General features: G+C 44.7%; 1 protein-coding gene across 1 annotated transcript in view; it reads left to right on the top strand.

Moving 5' to 3' along the window:
• Positions 1-20173, top strand: part of EXTL1 (exostosin like glycosyltransferase 1) — a 65675-nt gene extending 45502 nt beyond the window's left edge. Inside the window, exons 4-11 of the mRNA XM_014054533.2 lie at positions 685-804; positions 4635-4767; positions 8761-8879; positions 14021-14110; positions 15275-15361; positions 17095-17255; positions 17921-18092; positions 19726-20173. Coding sequence (XP_013910008.2) covers positions 685-804; positions 4635-4767; positions 8761-8879; positions 14021-14110; positions 15275-15361; positions 17095-17255; positions 17921-18092; positions 19726-19914 — 1071 coding nt within the window. The 3' untranslated portion in view covers positions 19915-20173. The remainder of the gene's footprint in view (positions 1-684; positions 805-4634; positions 4768-8760; positions 8880-14020; positions 14111-15274; positions 15362-17094; positions 17256-17920; positions 18093-19725) is intronic.
• Positions 20174-20638: the final 465 nt, after the last annotated feature.

The raw sequence follows: 20638 nt of genomic DNA, 5'->3' as shown, positions 1-20638 counted from the left end.
TCACCCAGCCAGCTTTCATGCCTAAAGTGGGACTAGAACTCACAGTCTCCTGGTGATTGACCCAATGTCACCCAGCCAGCTTTCATGCCTAAGGTGGGACTAGAACTCACAGTCTCCTGTTAATTGACCCAAAGTCACCCAATTGGTTTCATACCTAAGCTGGGCGTAGAACTCATAGTCTCCTAGCGTGATGCTTTAGCCACTAGACCAAACTGCTCAGTTTGGTTGGTTGTCTCCACACCATGCTTGGTGCTTTTTTGTTGTTGAAGGAAGAACTCTTGATGCTTTCCTCCATCAAAACAACAAGACTGTATTTCAGTTGTACAGTATAGTAGCATAAAATACAGACAAGGAAAATTACATCCATTTTAATAATTTCACTGAAATGTATAAGCAGTATAAGATCCTTAGAAGCTTGGAAAACTAACACAACACTGTAAAATTAATTGGAATTTGTGACTGTTGTATATTTTAATATGTTGTTTTGTGTATTATCCCCCTCGTTTTATTGTAAGCCGCCCGGAGTCCTTCGGGAGTGGGCGGCATACAAAATCAATAAAACTAAACTAAACTAAAACTGAAAGACTGAAACATCTCTATAAAAATGATTGCGGTTGTTCCCTCCATCATAATGTTCTCTGCATTCCCCCGTCATGTCTTCTGTTCATGCTGCTTCCTCAACAGATTCCATCTACGGTCCGATGTCTGAACAGTGACAAAATCCTGGCCTTCCAGCAGCAAACCCAGTTTTTATGGGAAACGTATTTTTCTTCTGTGGAGAAGATTGTTCAAACCACTCTTGAGGTAAGCTGCAGAAACGTGCCCGCCATTTGCCCAAATATTTCATCTGTAATTACTCCTGTTTCTATGATTGGGGTCACATGTCACGGTGAACCGTGGTTGGCTAAATAAATTAGAATTGGCTGGATTCATAGAACACAAGCCATAAAACGTGCCTTGTAGAGCACAGTGAATAGGGTCACACAACGCCAGTGATGAGTTGCAGGCGGTATGCCCTAGTACAGGCATTCAGGAGCTGCCTGGAACACCGGGTACTGTTTGGATACGGTGCTCCAGAGGGCCCACCCGCCCGCCCGAGCTCCTTACCTGTTCCTTTAAGCCTTTGGCATATACGGCACCAGTGTGACGCTCCGCCGAGCAGTTGGAACATCATGGAGGCTTGCGGAAGCATCACAGGCAAGTACGCCGCATGCGCGCACCATGCTTGTGTGTGCGTGCTCCGCACGTGTCCATGTTGGTGATGCCGGGCCCGTTCCAACCATTCCGCTTGGAACAGGATTTGGAACCCACCACTGCCCAACACAGTCAACACTGAAACAAATTGGCTTGCTTCCTGCAACAAGTTCAGCACATAATGGATTGGCATGTTGACCAGAGGAAGCCACAGAGAGGTGGGAACCTTTAGCTTTCAAGTTGGTCTAGGTGTGTCAAGGTGTGTCATTCCTCAGGGTGTGTTCCCATGGCCCTTTAACCTCCTTCTAGTAGTTCTCTCTTTGCTTCTAGGTCAGGGCTGAGTTGGAGGAGAGATAAGGGAGGATGTGTGGTTAATGTCATGCGATTCCCTCCATGGCTTCACTGATCCTTGGGTCAAGCTCCACACAGCTGGTCTAAACCACATGGGGATGGCTATTATTGGACCATCTTCCCACCTGCTGTCCACCAACCTTTCGGCTTGTTGCTTGATACACCAGTTAGTGTTCTGACCTAGGATTCCCCAGCAGCACGAAGTCGAGTCCTCTTCCCGATAAACCCCTTTTATTTAATTTACAGTGAATTCCTCTCCAGCAAAGTCTTTCCTCTCCCACAGTCTTTCAAGATAGTTCACAAATACCGACCTTTATCAGGTGTGGAGAGTGGCCAGGCCGATATCTTTCAGAATCCGCAATACTTGGCAAGAAGGCAGGAATGAACTAATTGTCTCCTGCAAACTCCACTCCCCTTTCGCTCCTCTTTTATTCCCTATGGGAAGGGCCATTCACCATCCCAAGTCGACCCTTGTTCCATAGCTGTTCCCTTCGTCTGGCAATTCTGCGCATGCGCACACTGGGAACAGGCTCCAGCTGCTCATCTGCCTCACTGATGTCTGACTCCGAAGGCAGTTAATAACTGTCAGAAGGCCTTGACCCCCTCTCTGCTTCCAACTCAGAGCCCTCATCAGAGTCTTCCCCAGACTCCAGGACTGGCCCAGGTTCCTCCCCAACCTCCTCACTGCCCGAATCTGCTGCCAGCTCCACTGGCCGCTGGTGGGCCACAACAGTTAGGTTGGCTGTGAGGTTCTCCAGATCTATGAGTACAAGGGGACTTCAGGCTGCCTTTCTTGGACCCAGAACTGGCAGAAATTCATAGGTGCCAATAAAAGGCGAAGTCTCTTTGAATAGTTTGAAATGTTTGCTCCCGGCTTTCTCACCACCTGGGCTGGGTTGCCGTTTATGAGATAAGCTGCCAAACGATTTATGTTTTTAATTTTGTTTCCTTCCTTCTTCAATCTCCCCACCCCACAATCTCTCTCACCTTGGGAAACATCATTGTCTCTTTTTTTCCTTCTGCTCCAAAGTTTTGAGAAATGGGGAAGGGAAATCAAAGAGTTTAAGTTTTAACTTCCTCTTGAAGGGTCCTAACTATATCATTTAATGCTTAAAAATATTTTAGGTATATAGATGTAAATATACCGTATTTTTCAGAGTATAGGATGCACCTCCTCCCCCCACTAAAAGAGCATGGTAATGTTGGTGTGTCTTATACACCAAATACAGCCATTTTTGGCCTCACAAAGCCCTACCCCAGCATCCTATTTAAGTGAAAAACGGGCGTATTTCACAAAAACTGAGGCATTTTTGCCTTTCCCCAGCCCCCAGAAGCACTCTGCAGGCTTCAGCAGAGCTGGGGAAAGGGAAAAATGCCCCCATTTTTGCAAAAAAAACAAAAAACAAAAAACCCGGGCCATTTTCCACCTGTTTTTGCAAAAAAGGGCACATTTTTGCCTTTCCCCAGCCCTGCTGAAGCCTGCAGAGTGCTTCTGGAGGCCAGGGAGGACAAAAACTTTTTTTTCTTACTTACCTCTTCAAAATCTTGGTGTGTCTTATATACCGTTGCGTCTTATAGTCTGAAAAATACGGTAAGAGAAGTCTCCTTTTTCCTCTGACCTGTTCAAGATGTTTTTAGCCAATAAAATTCCTGTCTAGAGGTGAATGCCTATAGCAGATCTGGGCATTTTATGGCCTCTTTGCCTGTCCCTATCCGGCCCACATGAAGTCATTCGGAAATTAGAAATCAAATATAAATAATTGTACTCCCTGCATGCAATATACCGTATAAGACACACCTTTTTTCCTCAAAAAAGAGGCTGAAAACAGAGTGCAAAAACTTTTTTTTTCCTTTTGGAAAGCTCTTTGGTTAGAGTGATTGATGAGAATTAGATTGATCAAGTGCTCTGACCTGTTCAAGATGTTTTTAGCCAATAAAATTCCTGTCTAGAGGTGAATGCCTATAGCAGATCTGGGCATTTTATGGCCTCTTTGCCTGTCCCTATCCGGCCCACATGAAGTCATTCGGAAATTAGAAATCAAATATAAATAATTGTACTCCCTGCATGCAATATACCGTATAAGACACACCTTTTTTCCTCAAAAAAGAGGCTGAAAACAGAGTGCAAAAACTTTTTTTTTCCTTTTGGAAAGCTCTTTGGTTAGAGTGATTGATGAGAATTAGATTGATCAAGTGCTGTGCCAGCAGAAACAAGTCTTAGGTGCTGCAGATTGTCAGTGATTTCCTTCTCCAGCACCTGGAAGCATCTACCTCCCTACATACTCTCTATACCTACCTACCTACTCTCTCTCCCCCTATCTACCTATTGTATTTCTCTCTCTCTACCTACCTACCTACCCTATCTCCCCCTACCTATCTACTGTATTTCTCTCTCTCCCTCTATCTACCTATCTACCTACCTACTCTCTCTCTCTCCCTGCCTATCTACTGTATTTCTCCCTCTCTCTCTCTTTCTATTTCTCTCTCTCTATCCCTCTACCTACCTACCTACATCCCCCTCTCTCTACCTACCTACCTACTGTATTTCTCTCTCTCTCTCTCTCTCCCTCCCTCCCTTCCTCCCTCCCTCCCTCCCTCCCTCCCTTTATCTACCTAACTACTCTATCTCAATACCTACCTACTGTATTTCTCTCTCTTTCTCTCCCTCTCTATCCCTCTATCTACCTACCTACTTTTTAAAAAAATTGCCTCTTGAAAACCTTGGTGCGTCTTATACTCCTGTTGTCTTATACTCCGAAAAATACAGTAACTGCTTTGCTTTTATTTTTGAAGACAACTATTTTTTATTGAATCCAGCTCTTAACTCTTGTATAGTTTGCACCAGAAGTATTTCAGCCTAGCATGCTTTGCTTAATGTTATAGTAATAGTTAACATTTATGTAACATTTTCAGAGCTTTATCAGACTGTCTCACCTGCAGTTTCTTACTTAAGGCACAAAATATGCCTGCTGGTAGCCAACCAGTGTGACCAGTATCCTCACACAATTACAGAAGAGGTATCAAAAAGACAATAATGGCATGGCACATTTGGATCTGGGTGTAATGACAACTATCTTTCTCTTTGCTAGATAATAAAAGATCGGATATTTCATCAGGAATCACGCCCAAAGTTCTTCTGGAACACACTTCCTGGAGGGTTGGTGGCCTTACCAGAATACTCTACTCATCTGAACGACTTCCCTTTCTATTATCCGCAGCAAGGTAGGGGAAATACCTCTGTGCTGTTTCTAACTTGTGTTGTGGCCCGCCAGCTGAGCTGGCAGCAGATTCAGACAGTGGAAAGGTTGGGGAGAAACATGGGCCAGTCCTGGAGTCTGGGGAAGGGTCTGATGAGGGCTCTGTGTTGGAGGCAGAGAGGGGGCCAGAGCCGTATGCCAGTTATCAGCTGCCTTCAGAGTCATACATCAGTGAGGGAGACAAACAGCTAGAGCGTGTTCCCAGTGTGCGCATGCTCAGAGTTGCCAGATGAAGGAAACAGTAAAAGAACAGGGAGCGACTTGGGAGTAAGGCCACAGGTGAACAATGAATGGCCCCTCCCAGAGGAAACAAAAGAGAAGCAAAAGGGGAGTGGAGTTTGCAGGAGACAATTAGTTCGCTTAATTGGTTCGTGACTCTCCAAGACTCCTTGACAGGTTTTGCAGATATCGGCCTGTCAGCTCTCCAAGCCAGAAAAGGTCTGTGACTGTAAATCCTCCCTTGAAAGACTTTGCTGGATGTGAACAAGCAGAATTCACAGTAAATTAATAAAAGGGGTTTTTGTTGGGACAAGGAGTTTGCTTCATCTTCTTGGGAACCTTGGTCAGAACAATAGTCCTTCCTCTTACAAAACTGCAAGAGAGATTTCTTGAAAATAATGGCCACTACTCTCAAGACTACTATCTGCCTGTCAGCTCTCCAAGCCAGATAAGGCCTGTGGCTGTAAATCCTCCCTTGAAAGACTCTTTGCTGTGAAAGAGCAAAATTCACAGTAAATTAACAAAAGGGGTTTTTGTCAGGACGAGGAGTTTTCTTCATTCTCTTGGGAAGCCTCGGTCAGAACAACTTGATTCTTTTTATTCCTACTTCTTCTTTCCTAAAAAGTTGAAGTTGCTGGAGTGGTGGACCTACCACAAAATGTTGCAGCAATGAATGTTCCTTTTCAAGTATTTAGATAGTGCTTGTGTTACGATCACAACCGGGAGTAGAATTTTTGTTGCCCGTCAAGGCAGTGGTTTTAGTGAGCTGTGCCTGATTTTATGAGCTTTTTTTTTTTGCCCTGATTGTTAAGCGAATCAGTGCAGTTGTTACATGAGGTGGTCATTAAGTGAATCCAACTTCTCCCATTGACTTTGCTCATTGGAAACCGATTGGGAAGGTCGCAAAGGATGATTGCAGGACCACAGGATGCTGCAAAAATCCTAAATGCATGCCGGTTGCCAAAGCATCTGAATTTTGATCCCGTAACTGTGGGGATGCTGTCATAAGTGCAAGGGTTCCACCACAAAACCGCGTTAGACTAAAGCGCGCTCGACGAAACCGCATAGCTGACATCATCACAGCGCGACAACAGCGCGGAGACAGAAGCACGCTGTAAACGCTAAACCTAAAATTAACCCCTAAATCTAAACCTAACCCCCCTAAACCTAATCCTAAACCTAACCCTAAACCTAACCCTTAATCTAACCCTAAATCTAATCCTAACCCTTAACCTAACCCTAAACCTACCCCTTAACCTAACCCTAAAGCTAACCCTAAACCTACCCCTTAACCTAACCCTAAAGCTAACCCTAAACCTAACCCTTACCTTAAGTTGAATCGGCTTGCTTTTAAAGCGCTATTTAAAGCGCCCTTCTTTCTCCCCGCTCGCTGTTGTTGCCCTGTTGATGACGTCAGCGACGCAGTTTAATCAGGCGCGCTTTAGTCGAGCGCGGTTTTGTCGTGCCACGAAGTGCAAGGACCGGTCATTAGTCACATTTTTCAGTGCTGTTGTAACGGTCACTAAACAAATGGTTTTAAGCCGAGGAGTACCTGTGGTCTCTCTTCCAGGATAGCCCATCAGGCACTGTGACTTCCACCACCTGTTTTCCAGTTTCATCTTTTACAGATACTCAGAAATATCATTATCTCAAATGTTTATTTGCTTGCGTGGTGATCTATTTTAGGAGGTGTTGTGCCTCAGACATTTTCCCACTGAAGTATTTTTGTACTTCTGCAAATTTTAAAGTTTCCCGAGGAAGCTGATGCCTATCTTCTGATTTTTTTAAAATCTTTTTTTTTTAAATTAGCATTTACCCACTGCATCTATCATCAGGGAGAGGGTCTAACCTTACAGCATGCAAAGAATCGTAGAGATGACTTTGAGGAAGGTTTGAGAAAGCCAAAGAAAAAGCCGTTGAAGAGGGACGTAGAGATTACACAGTCTAAGGATTGCAGGAAGCATAAGAAAGAAACAAGACCACTGTGGTTTTGTTTACTTTTAAGATGGGACAAAGAGAAACTTGGACAGGCTTTCAAAAATTAAAATAAACAACATTCCTGGAGTCCCTGCTCTGCCTGTTTCTTGACCTGATCTACTTTGAAGGGCTGACAAAGAATTGCATAAGTAAGGCAGAGAAACAGCCGCTGCTCCCAAGAAGCTTACAGTCAGGCCTCTGGGAGAGAAATCAAAAGGGAGAAACCCACACAGTAAAGAGAATAGAATGAAATAGCAATAGTACTGAGACTTATATGCCGCTTTACAGTGCTCTGCAGCCCTCTCTAAGCGGTTTACAGAGTCAGCCTCTTGCCCCCAACAATCTGGGTCCTCGATCCACCCACCTCGGAAGGATGGAAGGCTGAGTCAACCTTGAGCCTGGTGAGATTTGAACTGCCGAATTGCTGGCAGCTGGCAATCAGCAGAAGAACCTGCAGTACTGCACTCTAACCACTGCACCACCATGGCTATAATGGATGTAAAATTGGGCGGATCTCACTTAACAATTGCCTTAGAGAAGATCCAACCCTCTGCTTAGGCAGGAAACCCTACACCACTTCAGACAAATGGTTATCCAACATCTTCTTAAAAACTTCCAGTGTTGGAGCACTGACAACTTCTGGAGGGAAGTTGTTCCACTGATTAATTGTTCTCACTGTCAGGAAATTTCTCCTTAGTTCTAGGTTGCTTCTCTCCTTGATTAGTTTCCACCCATTGCTTCTTGTTTTACACTCAGTGCTTTGGAGAATAGTTTGACTCCCTCTTCTTTGTGGAAGACCCTGTGATATTGGAACACTGCTATCAAGTCTCCCTGCGTTCTTCTTTTCATTAAACTAGACATACCCAGTTCCTGCAGCCGTTCTTCATATGTTTTAGTCTCCAGCACCCTAATCATCTTTGTTGCTCTTCTCTGTAATCTTTCTAGAGTCTCCACAAATTTTTTACATCGTGGCGACCAAAACAGGATGCAATATTCCAAGTGTGGCCTTACCAAGGCATTATAAAGTGGTGTTAACACTTCACGTGATCGTGATTCTATCCCTCTGTTTATGCAGCCTAGAACTGTGTTGGCTTTTAGAACTGGGTGTGTTGGGTTAGAACTGGAGTTCAGCTCCCATCTCAGCCACTCCTTGGGAGATCTTGGGCCTATCACTTTTCGTCACTCAGTCTATCTTTGACAATAATTTAGTGGTTAAAGTGAAGGGAGATCCTTGCGTAGGCTGCCTTGAACTGCAAGAGCAGAGGTCCCTAAAGTTAGCAACTTTTAAGACTTGTGGTCTTCAACTCCCAGAATTCTGGGAGCTGAGGTCCACAAGTTTTAAGATTGCCAAGTTTGTAGCTCCTCTGGTAGAGCAATCATGAAATATAAATTGATAAAGTAATAAAGACTGATGGGGCAGGGTACCTGACAGTTGGCGTCCATTAGAGCAACATTGTGGATTCCTCCTGTAAATGAGCACAGCTGAAATTGTCACTAATGTTGTTATCTCTGTTTCATCTGCGTTAATTCCTCCTGTTTGTTTTTCTCCTACTGTTTTCATTGGCAATGAAATCTGAATTGCAAGTTTCCTGTGGGTGGAGACCACTCTTCTTTTATCTTCTGAAAATGTCATGTAAACTGGTAGCACTAAATAAACCACTGATAATTGGTTAGATGGGGATTAAACTTCAGCAGGTGAGCCAAAAACCCAAGACAGGTTTGGAGGAGGGTTTCAAGGCTCACCAGTTCTCTCCCCTAACAGGATCCAGCCCCTCCGAGAAGTTTACAGCGTTAATCTGGGCGGTCTCACCAATTGTCTCCCTTTCTCAGCCCATCCTCAAGCTCACCCAAGCTGTCTCCAGATCCCAATACTGCGCCAAGGTAAAGGAATTTCTATAGTTGTTGTGGTGATGATAGTTGCGGTGTCCTCCAAATCACACAAACAAAATGTGAGCGGGCATGTGTTTACGATGATTGCATTGTCCTGTGGTCATATAATTGCATTTGCAACTTTTCTGGCTGGTTTCTGACAAGCAAAGTCAACGGGAGAAGCCGAATTTGCTTAAGGACTGCATGATTCCCTTTGCAAGTGCTATGACTTGCTTAACAACCATTCCAGACAAGCAATAACACTTAGATTTATATTTATATATCGCTTCACAGTGCTTTACAGCCCTCTAAGCAGTTTACAGAGTCAGCCTATGGCCCCCAACAATCTGAGTTTCCAATTTGACTGACCTCGGAAGGATGGAAGGCTGAGTCAACCTTGAGCCAGTCAGGATCGAACTTTTGGCAGTGAGCAGAGTTAGCATGAAATACTGCATTCTAACCGCAGGGAGGGAGGGAAGGAAGGAAGGAAGGAAAATAGCAATAGCGCTTAGACTTCTATACCGCTTTACAGTGCTTCACAGCCCTCTCTAAGCGGTTTACAGAGTCAGCCTCTTGCCTCCCAACAGTCTGGGTCCTCATTTGACCCACCTGGGAAGGATGGAGGGCTGAGTTAACCTTGAGCCTGGTGAGAATTGAACTGCTGAACTGCTGGCAGTTGGGCAGTCAGCAGAAGAGCCTGCAGTTCTGCATTCTAACCACTGCACCACCACAGCTATAATGGATGTAAAATTGGGCAGATCTTACCTAACAACTGCCTTGCATAGTGATGGACGTTCCAGTCCCAATTCTGGGCGTAAGTCAAGGACTATCTATATACGAACATGCTGGTTTTATGTTGAAGAACGTGAAAAATGATCTATCTCCACCTAAAATAGGTAGCAGGACAATCCAGTCCAGTCCAATATAGGTAGTCCTCGACTTACAACCACAATCAAGCCCAAAATTTGTGTTGTTAAGTAAGTCATTTTTTAAATGGGTTTTGCCCCATTTTACGACCTATCTTGCCACGGTTGTTAAGAGGATCACTGCAGTTGGTAAGTTAGTAACAGGGTTGTTAAGTGAATCCAGCTTCCCCATTGACTTTGCTTGTCAGAAGTTCGCAAAGGGGGATAATGGCATGACCTTGATCATGGGGATGATGAAGCAAAGGTTGTAAGTATGAAAAACGGTCATAAGTCACATTTTTCAGGGGCGTTTTAACTTTGAATGGTCACTAAATGAACTGTTGTAAGTCGAGGACTGCCCTAATCTCGAATGTCTATCGCCTCTTTCCCATCATCCTCATGTTTAATAGCAGCTCTCCCCTCCTTGTTACCCTCTTAATCCAGACCTCTGATGCTTTGGTCTACAACCTTTACATTGTGGTTCACACCTCTTGTTGTGAAGATTGCTAGAAGGTGTCATCTTCCAGAGTTGTGCTGTACAAAACCCACCAAGCTCTGGCGCCTTTTCCATTCCCTTGTATGTCAGAGGGGTGTGGCAGCCTTAGGATACACCTGGGTGGGCTAGTAACCTTCATTGCTGTCAGCAGGTCTCACCTTCCCCTTTAACTACAGGGCAAGTCCTGTCAACAGCCATGTCTCTACTGCAGATGAGCTCAGCTAACCAGGCCGCGCCCATCCTGAGCGTTTCAAAATGTGTGGCAGTAAATAGAGTCTTCTAAGTATGTGAGCTCAGGAGTCTAAACACATTGTCCTCATAGCTTGTCTGCTTTAGAAGGAAAGTGTCAGGGTTTCAAATAGCATCCAAAAGTAAATCAGAGTCTGAGGCAAAGGATTCCTCAAAGTTCCAATGTATTAAGAGAGCCATGTTGGCACATCTTGGAAAACCCGAATCTGAAAGCTTCCCGGTTTTCCCCACCCAGTTGAAAGTTCAAGATCTTTCCCCCACACCTACAAGTCCATCACACGGTACAATCTTCTATTGTCATGCTGGCAGTTCCACCCATCCAGTTCCAGTCAGGTGCAGAGACAAAGGATGACCTTGGCTTTCTAGAAAGAATTTTGTTATGGCTACATAGCATCTGACTCCGTACAATTCCCCACATTTCCCACAATAGAAAATGCATAGTAGAATAATAGAATAATAGAAAGTGTGGCAGGCCAAAGATACAAAAGAAAAGATGACTGCAGGCCTGACAGGAAGATTCAGGCTACTTTAGCAAAAGTACCAACGAAACATGCATTGGTGTGTAATCTAATGCATTATACAGGAGCCTGTTTGGGGTTCTTCTTAAAGATGCTAGGTGGACGCTGGGAGACCATGAGTTCTAGTGTTGAGGCCAATTATTACATCTCAGCTCCTGGAAGAAAGAAATGGCAATCTGCTTCTAAAAATGTTGCCCAGAAAACTGCAGAGACCTGTCCACCTATCATACTTGCCAAGAGTCAAAAGTAATTCAGAGACAGGAGAAAGAAAGGAACAACAATGAAGGCTTGGGTTTCCTTTTGGAGAGGTTGAGTGGCAATTGTTTGGTCCTGCCCCACAATATGAATTACTGCCAAATCCTGCATTTAAAAAAAAAAATCTCATTCAATTGGAGGAAATCCGAAATATGTCTACAAAATTATCTTGGGTAGAGTAGCAATAGCAATAGCAGTTAGACTTATATACCGCTTCATAGGGCTTTCAGCCCTCTCTAAGCGGTTTACAGAGTCAGCATATTGCCCCCACAGTCTGGGTCCTCATTTCACCCACCTCGGAAGGATGGAAGGCTGAGTCAACCTTGAGCCGGTGAGATTTGAACCTCTGAACTGCAGATAGCAGTCAGCTGACGTGCCTGCAGTACTGCACCCTAACCACTGCGCCACCTCGGCTCAGAGTGTGATGGTCCTGCGTTTTGTTTAGATCTGAGGCACTCAATGGGAATGTGCAAATGTCTCACCTTTCCTAGTAGAATGATGTCTCCAAAGGTTGTCTGCTTCCCAGCTTCCCATGATTACACTGACTCCCAGAGGGACTCTTTTTCTAAGGCATTGTGAGGTTGGGAATTGCAAATGGGCAGGGAGGCCATGGAATGTTGTGGGAAAAAACACTTAATAGAAAAGCTTACAGCAAGAAAAGTACAGATAAGTTACGAGCATTAGCTCAGTGGCTAAGATGTGAGCTTGTCAATCAGAAAGATCAGCAGTTTGGTGGTTTGAATCCCTAGCACCGCGTAACGGAGGGAGCTCCCGTTACTTGTCCCAGCTTCTGCCACCCTAGCAGTTTAAAAGCATGTAAAAATGCAAGTAGAAAAATAGGAACCACCTTTGGTGGGAAGGTAACAACAGCGTTCCATGCACCGAGTACTCCTAGGTCCTTGACTGAGTGAGGGTCATCTACGAGGTTGTATCCGCCCAGCTTGTATTTGGTGTTCTGATTTTTGTGGCCAATGTGTAAGACAGAGCATTTGTTAGATGAGATTGACATGACTGCTGCTAAAAGAAGTCTCCTTTCACCACATCCCTACAAAACAATTTACGAGAAAGATCTCAAATATATCAAGTGGGAAAATTTCATTAAGAACGACCAACGTCTCTGCAGCTTTCATTATGACAAGCCAAACTGAAATGCATTTACTAGAGCAACTTTTTAGCTGCTCCTTGGTCGTACAGTTTAGATTTGTTGCAGGAAACCATTAACATTTTTTGGGGGGTGGGGGGTTGTCAACCATTCCTATGAACCTAAAATGCTGGCTCAAGAACAACCTTCTGGAAGCCAAAACGTGGCAGCATTTTGCACAGTGGAATACTTGCTTCCAAACCTACAGTTGCCGTTTGAAAGCAGGGCCTCGGGCAGCTTGCCAAGCAGGGTAAGGAAAATTGTACAAGCTGAAATTCCCGAGGCAGTCTGGTGATGAGACAAAACCAGGGGACCACCCCAAATAGAGGGCGGCTTTGAGGATCAGTGCAGGAGGTACTGTTTGTACTGCGACGGAGTTCAAACAAGGCGCCTTTAGCACAACAAGAGTCGTCTCTGCATGCTTCCTTATATAAGACCCATGGAAATAAGCAGAGCTCTTGGGCTTTGGCACGGCTCCTGCCCATTTCAATGAGGTTCTGTGCCAACGGGCTTTGTTCCTTCCCACTGATGGGAGGAGATGTGCCATGGGAGGTGTTTGCAGCAGAAACCAAAAAACGTGCTTTTAAGACTGCCTTCATGAAATGCTGTCTTCTGCCTAACTCTTTACCCAGTCCCTCTCCAGCCCGATGAATCCCCAGAGATGGATTTCAGCTTCCATAATCCCCAAGCAGGCTGCCAACAGGCCAGATTGGCTAAGAAGACTGGGCCTTGCTGTCCAGATGAGAGAGAGTGCTTATAAACAGTGGTGGGATTCAGCCAGTTCGCACCTATTCGGGAGAACCAGTTGTTAACTTTCTAAGCAGTTCGGAGAACCAGTTGTTGGAAGAAATCTCCTTTTGTTTTTTCCCCCACTTTCCAGGGCTAATCCTGTAAGGAAGGCAGGAAGGAAACAATCTGGTGTTGTTTCTAGCCTAATCTTTATTGCCTTGCTTACAGAAACTGCCTCTCCAGTTAACCCTTATTCCATTGTAACAGCTAAGGCAAAGCACCCATCAATGTGAGTGACGTTGAGTTGGTCACGCCCAGCCAATCATATGACCACTGAGCCCCACCAACCCAGCTGGTCATTATGGCAGAAAACCAGTTGTTAAATTGTTTGAATCCCACCGCTGCTTTTAAATCCTTAGCTGACTCGCTTCACTCTTAAAGCCTCCCCCGCACCCCATAGAAAAATCTAGTCTGATTTTTAGGGGAATCTGGGGCTTTGGGAGGATATCATTTCTGGAGAAAAATGAAATATCTGTCCACCTAAACCCACTTAAAAACTTGGCTTTCCCTTCTCAATTTAGAGTCAGGATTCTAGCAAGGCTTGATTTTTTGTACATGCTGTGCTCTGCAATGAATTGAGCAATTGGTTATTTTTATCTGGCATCTTTTAATCTTTTAATTCTTTTAAAGATGTATGTTTTTGTTTGTAAGCCTTGTTGGCTGCCCAGAGTTAATTGGTGAAGATGGGTGGCCAGATAAAGCTGCAGAAGGAACAAACAAACAAATAAATACAGCACAAAATGCAGACTCTCGTCCTGCTGCACATTTGTTTCAGATGGCGTTTCTTGTTTCCTGTACAGATTTTAGTTTTGTGGAGCTGTGAGAAGCCACCTCCACAGAAGTGGCCACCGACCACAGTTCCCTTGACTGTCATTTTAAGCAGCAACAAGGTAAGAGGCCATCCAGGTTGTGTTTGGGGTTGTCATGGAGCACTTTTTAGGAAGGGGAGACCTTGGCAAAAATCAACAGAGATCCTGCACTCCAGCAGGAATCCTGCTTTTTAAACACCCCAGTTCACCTATCATTCAGAACCAGTTCTTCTCCTCATCCTTCAATGGGCAAACATTCAACCAAAGTCCAATCCAAGGACAAGAGTAAATCTTCCACTTGGTTTTTCTTGGTCTCTTAATTTTCAAAAGAAGTGTTCCTGTGGGCAAGGATTCAAGAGGAAATAATTACCTACAGCAGAAAAGTAATCTATGGAAACATCTCAGACAAGTCCACCCCTAGTTTTCATGAAGAGAAGATGGAGAGAGGGAGAAAGAGAAGGAGACTTGTAAGATTATCCCCCCTTTTCTCTATCATCTCTATCTACCTATCTCCCATTTTTAATAACTAGCCGATAACCTGGCGTTGCCCGGGTATTTATTTATGACCATCCTGTATTAGACAGGAAAAGGAATGAATTATATCTGTAGTATCAAGTAATGCTGGAACACACAGACACAGACGAACAGGAACGTGGATCCAAAATGCACACTATCACTGTCAAAAATACTGTGATTTGATACTTTAGATATCATTCCTTTTCATTTCAGGGGCCCAGGCGTTCCAGAGTTATACTGGAACACAAACAGATACACACACACACTGAGAAGGTTAGGGGTGTCTTACTCCCACAGTATTTGTTTCCAGAGAGTAAGTCATCTGTGTACCAAGTTTGGTTGAAATTACGCCAAGCATTCCAGAGTTATGCTGGAACCCACACACATACACCCATTTATATAAATAGATTTCACAAATAAATTCAAGGTGGCGAACATATCAAGCACATCTTCCTCCTCCTAGTTTCCCCAAAACAACCACCCTGTGAGATGGGTTGGGCTGAGAACCACTGGCTCAAGTTCAACTAATCAGCTTTCATAGCTAAGGTGGGATTAGAACTCATAGCCTCTTGGTTTCTAACCTGGTGCCTTAACCACTAACCCAACTTGGCTCTCCTATATCTTTACAACAAAAGTAGCATTGTTCTACACGACTTTGATTTCCTATCTGGTTCTATCTTGAAGGGATGACCGAAGGTGCTTTTCTGTTTCTTGCCTCTTCTCCTGCAGGTCAGCGAACGGTTTTTGCCTTATTCTTCTCTTGGGACAGATGCTGTGTTGAGCCTTGATGAATATACCAGCCTTTCAACCAGCGAGGTAAGAAAGTTCTCCAGAATCTTTCTACTTGTGTTGTAGCCATGGACCTTGGAATCAGGAAGGGACATGTGACTACTTAAACACAGGGCAAGGCCTCCAACCTGGACAGGTGAGAAACAGTCTGTCCATTAGGGATCCTTAAGAAATACTATTTTCCTTCTCTCCAAATATATGTACATATATATCTTACCTATTTGACAAAACCTATGTTATAAGCCTATATATGTCAGGCATGCAGCCATCTTTTCTTTTGGATCTTTGGCCTGCCACACTTTCTATTGTGGGAAAATGGGAGGGGGGATTATACAGAGTTGTGTGATATGTAGCCAAAACAAAATTCTTTCTAGAAGGCCAAGGTCATCCTTTGACTTTACACCTCTGTACCTGACCGGAACTGGATGGGTTGGACTGCCAGCATGGCAATGGAAGATTGGACCATGTGATGAACTTGTGGGTGTGGGGGCAAGATCTTGAACTTTCAACTGGGTGGGGAAAACCGGGAAGCTTTCAGATTCAGATTTTCCCAGATGCGCCAACATGGCTCTCTTAATAAATTGGAACTTTGCCTTGGACTCTGGTTTAATTTTGGATGCTGTTTGGAACCCTGACAATATATTTATGTATATGCATTGTAAATTAAATGATTGAAATTTAAATTGGTTGACTTAGAAAAATGGGGGGAAAGAAATTACCTATATAAACTAAAATATGGAATTCTTTTGTCTATTAGTTATCCAATTCTGATTCCCCATTGTAAAATGCTTGTTTAGATATGGAAAGGGAACTTGAGCAATCTTTGCGTGGTCTGCTTGCAAAAGGTTCTAGCTTTAATTTGTGACATCTCCAGAACTGGTTAGCAGAGACTGTGGCTGATATTGGAGAATTGCTGCTGATGAGAATAGTTCAACCTTTCCCAACCTGATAACTTTCATTACTGCATTTGGAATGCCCCGTCAGCATGGCTAGCAGTAGGAACTCTAGAAATTTCTGGATCATAGAGGATATCTAAGGGGATACACATTACGAATATCATGAATGTCATGAGATAATCTGTAGACTTCAACTCCCAGAATTCCCCAGCAAGCTATTCTGGTTGAGGAACTCTGGGAGTTCAACTCCACAGGTCTTTGAAAGATTCCACCACAAAACTGCGTTCGACTAAAGCGCGCTCGCCGAAACCGCGTAGCTGACGTCATCACAGAGTGACGAAAAAAGCACGCTGTGAACGCTAAAGCTAAAATTAACCTCTAAACCTGAACCTAACCCCCCTAAACCTAATCCTAATCCTAAACCTAACCCTAACCCTAAACCTAACCCTTAACCTAACCCTAAACCTAACCCTAAACCTAACCCTAAATCTAACCCTAACCCTTAACCTAACCCTAAACCTAACCCTAAACCTAACCCTTACCTTAACTTGAATCGGCTTGCTTTCAAAGCGCTATTTAAAGCGCCCTTTTTTCTCCGCGGTCGCTGTTGTCGCCCTGCTGATGATGTCAGCGACGCGGTTTAATCGGGCGCGCTTTAGTGGAGCGTGGTTTTGTCGTGCCACGCTTTAAATTGCCACGGTTGGCCATCCCTGTTCTAGAGATGATGCTTCTTTGGAGGGGGGGGGAGAGAAGGAATATCAATCTAAAGTAGAAGGCATGACTTTCATGGAGACAACCTGAAGCCTTCAAATGAAACATTCTCTTTCCTCAAACTGTTTTCCTGTTCTCCTCCTTACCTTTTAGGTTGACTTTGCCTTTGTGGTATGGAGAAAGTTCCCCGACCGGATTGTAGGCTTCCCAATGCGCAGCCATTTTTGGGATACGGGCAAGAACCAGTGGATCTACACTTCCAAATGGACCAATGAGTTCTCTATGGTTCTCACGGCAGCAGCATTCTATCACAGGTACCCTTCCTGGCTGAAGAACCTCCCTGAGTTGGAAAGAGCCTATTGAGGCAATCAAACCCAGTTCCTGTTCAGTGATGGAATCCCGATGGAGGTCTCTCTGGGATACGGCAGCTTCTGCTTGAACTCTTCTTAGGAGAGGAAAGCTCAGCACCCCCTTTGGTCCCCACTGCTGTTGCTTGCAAGTGGTTCTCCCTAACCTTCCACTGGAATTTGCTTTCATACTTTTCAGATACGTTCTTCCCTCAGTCCCATTCTAAAACAAATGTGGGTGAACCTCAAGCATCTTTCGGATACGTTTGAAGAGTAAACGGGAAGCTTGATGTCTTTACAATTAATCCGGTAGTAACTACATCATCTTGCCTTTTTCAAGAAGCAACTGGACTTTCTGGGGGTATTTTTTTGAAGACGTTTTGCTTCTCATCCAAGAAGCTTCTTCAGAAGAGAAACCTCTTCAAAGAAAAACCAGAAAGTCCAGTTGCCTCTTGAAAAAGCACCTTTGGGACATGTTAGAAATATCCTAATATTCAACCAGAACATTCTAAATGATGCACTTGGGAATGATTTAAAAAACAAATTGGGGTCCAGGAGGCACACCTGGAGGGAGCAGGTTGAGGATGGGGATCCCTATACATTTCTTCAACCCCTGTGTTTTCCTTCCACAGGTATTATCACAGTCTCTTCAGCAACTATTTGCCTGACAAGCTAAGGAACTTTGTCGACCAGATTGCCAACTGTGAGGACATATTGATGAACTTTCTGGTTTCTGCTGTAACCAAATTGCCCCCCATCAAAGTGACCCAGAAGAAACATCTCAGGGAGAGCCCACCTCAGCAGGTAGGCAGGCGCAGGTGGAAACCAAGTGGCCAGCGGTGGTGGTGGTGGTGGAAGAGGAGACAAGGGAAGGCATTATTCCTGTCTTGAGATTTTTCTTCCAATACTTTTGATGCCCTTTAAATATGACTTAGACAGGTGACACGCAGCGCCCTCTCTGTGGGCATGTGAGCCGTTGCCCCAACTAAGCTCTGCCACACATGCACGCACTCCTCCCACCAGCCAGCTGGTTTTCGGGTCTCTGCCGGGCATGCATGGGGGGTGGCCAGCATCTGCGAGGCCTCATGCGTGGGACTGGGGGGGCACATGGGGAGACATGTGCGTATGCACGGGGAGTGGGGTGTGCAGCGGGGGCGTGTGTGTGGGTCACACGCGCATGCACAAGGGGGCCGGGGTGCATGCAGGGGGTCACACACATGTGCAGGGGGCCAGGCGCATTGCATTTTGGGGGTTCGGGTGTGCATGCCCATTCACGCATGTACATACTTTGGGCACTCAGTCCAGAAATGGTTAGCCATCACTGACTTAGGCCAGCCTTCTCCCATGTGTATCCTTTGGAGATGTGAGGATTTCACTCCCCTAAGGGCAGTATTGGCTACTGACAGTGGGAATTGACACACCGGTTTAAAGGATAGCAGATTGCCCAACCTTACTTGTGCTGCTCTTTGGAATCCATACGTTGCAGAGAGGTCCATGTGGCTCTTTGGAACCTGAGCTAATTGTTTAGTGTGGAGAACAGTGTGAGCCAAGAGCACTTTTTTTTGATAAGGGTAATATACATGAAGCTTTTATGGCAGCTGGATGATACACAGAAAGGTGAAAAGCTCCATATTTAGAGGGAGTCCGCCTCTCAATGCCAGTTGTTGAGAAGCAACGGCAGCAGGTAGCTATTGTTTTTGTCATCCTTATCCAGAATTTGAATTAAAAAATTAAACCAACTCTGGCACAAGGAAGCACTCACCATGGAAAGCAGAAGAGGGCAATTGCACTTATTGTCAATTCAGAATTTCACTCTTTAACAATGTGCCTGGAATTGAAATGAAAGTCCTTTTGTGTAATGGTAAAAATGCTGGCTAAAAAAACAGGAGACCATGAGTTCTAGATCTGCTTTAGGCATGAAAGCCTACTGGGTAACTTTGGGCCAATCATCAGGAGACTGTCAGTTCTAGTCCCGTTTTAGGCATGAAAGCTGAGTAACTGGTCCAATCACCAGGAGAGTTTGAGTTCTAGTCCCGCCTTAGGCACGAAAGATGATTGGGTAACTTTGGGCCAATCACCAGGAGGCTGTCAATTCTAGTCCCATTTTAAGCATGAAAGCTGAGTAACTGGTCCAATCACCAGGAGAGTTTGAGTTCTAGTCCTGCCTTAGGCGCGAAAGACGATTGGGTAAGTTTTGGCAAATCACCAGGAGACTGTCAGTTCTAGTCCCGTCTTAGGCATGAAAGCTGGCTGACTTTGGGCCAGTCCCCCACTCTCAACTCAACCCACCTCACAGGATTCTCGTTATGTGGAAAATGGGAAGAAACAGGGTTATAATGTCTATTGAATTATTTGTAAAGTAATAAAGATGGGATAAAAAAATCTTCTACAATATCGATGCTGGGTCTCTCTCCTTTTCTTCTCTCTGTTTCTGAAGCTCCTGAAGAGTGCGCCCCCATCCAACAGCAGTCTCCATTTCGCTCAACGCCAGGAGTGCGTCAATCGCTTTGCTGCCTGGTTTGGCTACATGCCTCTGGTGCATTCGCAGTTTCGCTTGGACCCAGTGCTTTTCAAGGATCAGGTATCTGTGCTACGGAAAAAGTACCGGCAAATGGAGAGGGACTAGCTCTGGGGGAGAAAGCTCACCAATGCTCTCTGAGAAGGAAGGCGCTTGGAGAAGACACCAACCACGCTGGACTCACTGCTTGCTGTAGGCCATTGGCGCTATGGCCGGATTTGGGGTTGGGTTCACTGCATCGATGCCCTTTGAACTTTGGATACTAAAAAAAAAATGGAAACACTCACTGGTAGCCAGGGGTGGTGCCAGAGGAATGTTCAGTCTTTATTGGGTTTTACCAGTATCAATAAAGTTTTGCAGAAAACAACTCTTTCTCGAATGCCTTCAGGTAGCCGTCTCTTTTCAGACCAGAGACAGAAATGCTGGCTTTGGTGTTTTGACACGGATGGTGAACATGGGTTCAAAATCTGTGGGGCCTAATCTACATTGGCTTCTACTGACCCATTAGCTAGAATTGCAGGTGCCGAAATCAGCCAAAGGGTGTATTTTCGAGTTGCTTGTTATTTCCCTGCTTTTTAGCAGAGGCAGGTGTTGTTGTTTTTTTATAGAACTAGCTGATAGCCTGGTGTTGCTTGGGTATTTATTTATCCTAATCTATACATTTGTCCTCAAAAATAATTCCAGACCAAACATAATTTCTAATGTTGGATTTTCCCCCTTACCAGAGGGAGGCCCCTTGTGGAGTATTGTGAAGCCATTACCATGGCAACTCCACTGCGCTGCACAATAGAAGCCATTTTATAGCAGAACGGTAGAAGCCATTTAAAGGCAC

The sequence above is a fragment of the Thamnophis sirtalis genome, unplaced genomic scaffold, assembly GCF_051295495.1.
Source record: "Thamnophis sirtalis isolate CommonGarterSnake01/CBP01778 unplaced genomic scaffold, rThaSir2_p1.2 scaffold_13, whole genome shotgun sequence".
Classification (NCBI taxonomy): Eukaryota; Metazoa; Chordata; class Lepidosauria; order Squamata; family Natricidae; genus Thamnophis; species Thamnophis sirtalis.
This window is presented reverse-complemented; position numbering and strand designations above follow the sequence as displayed.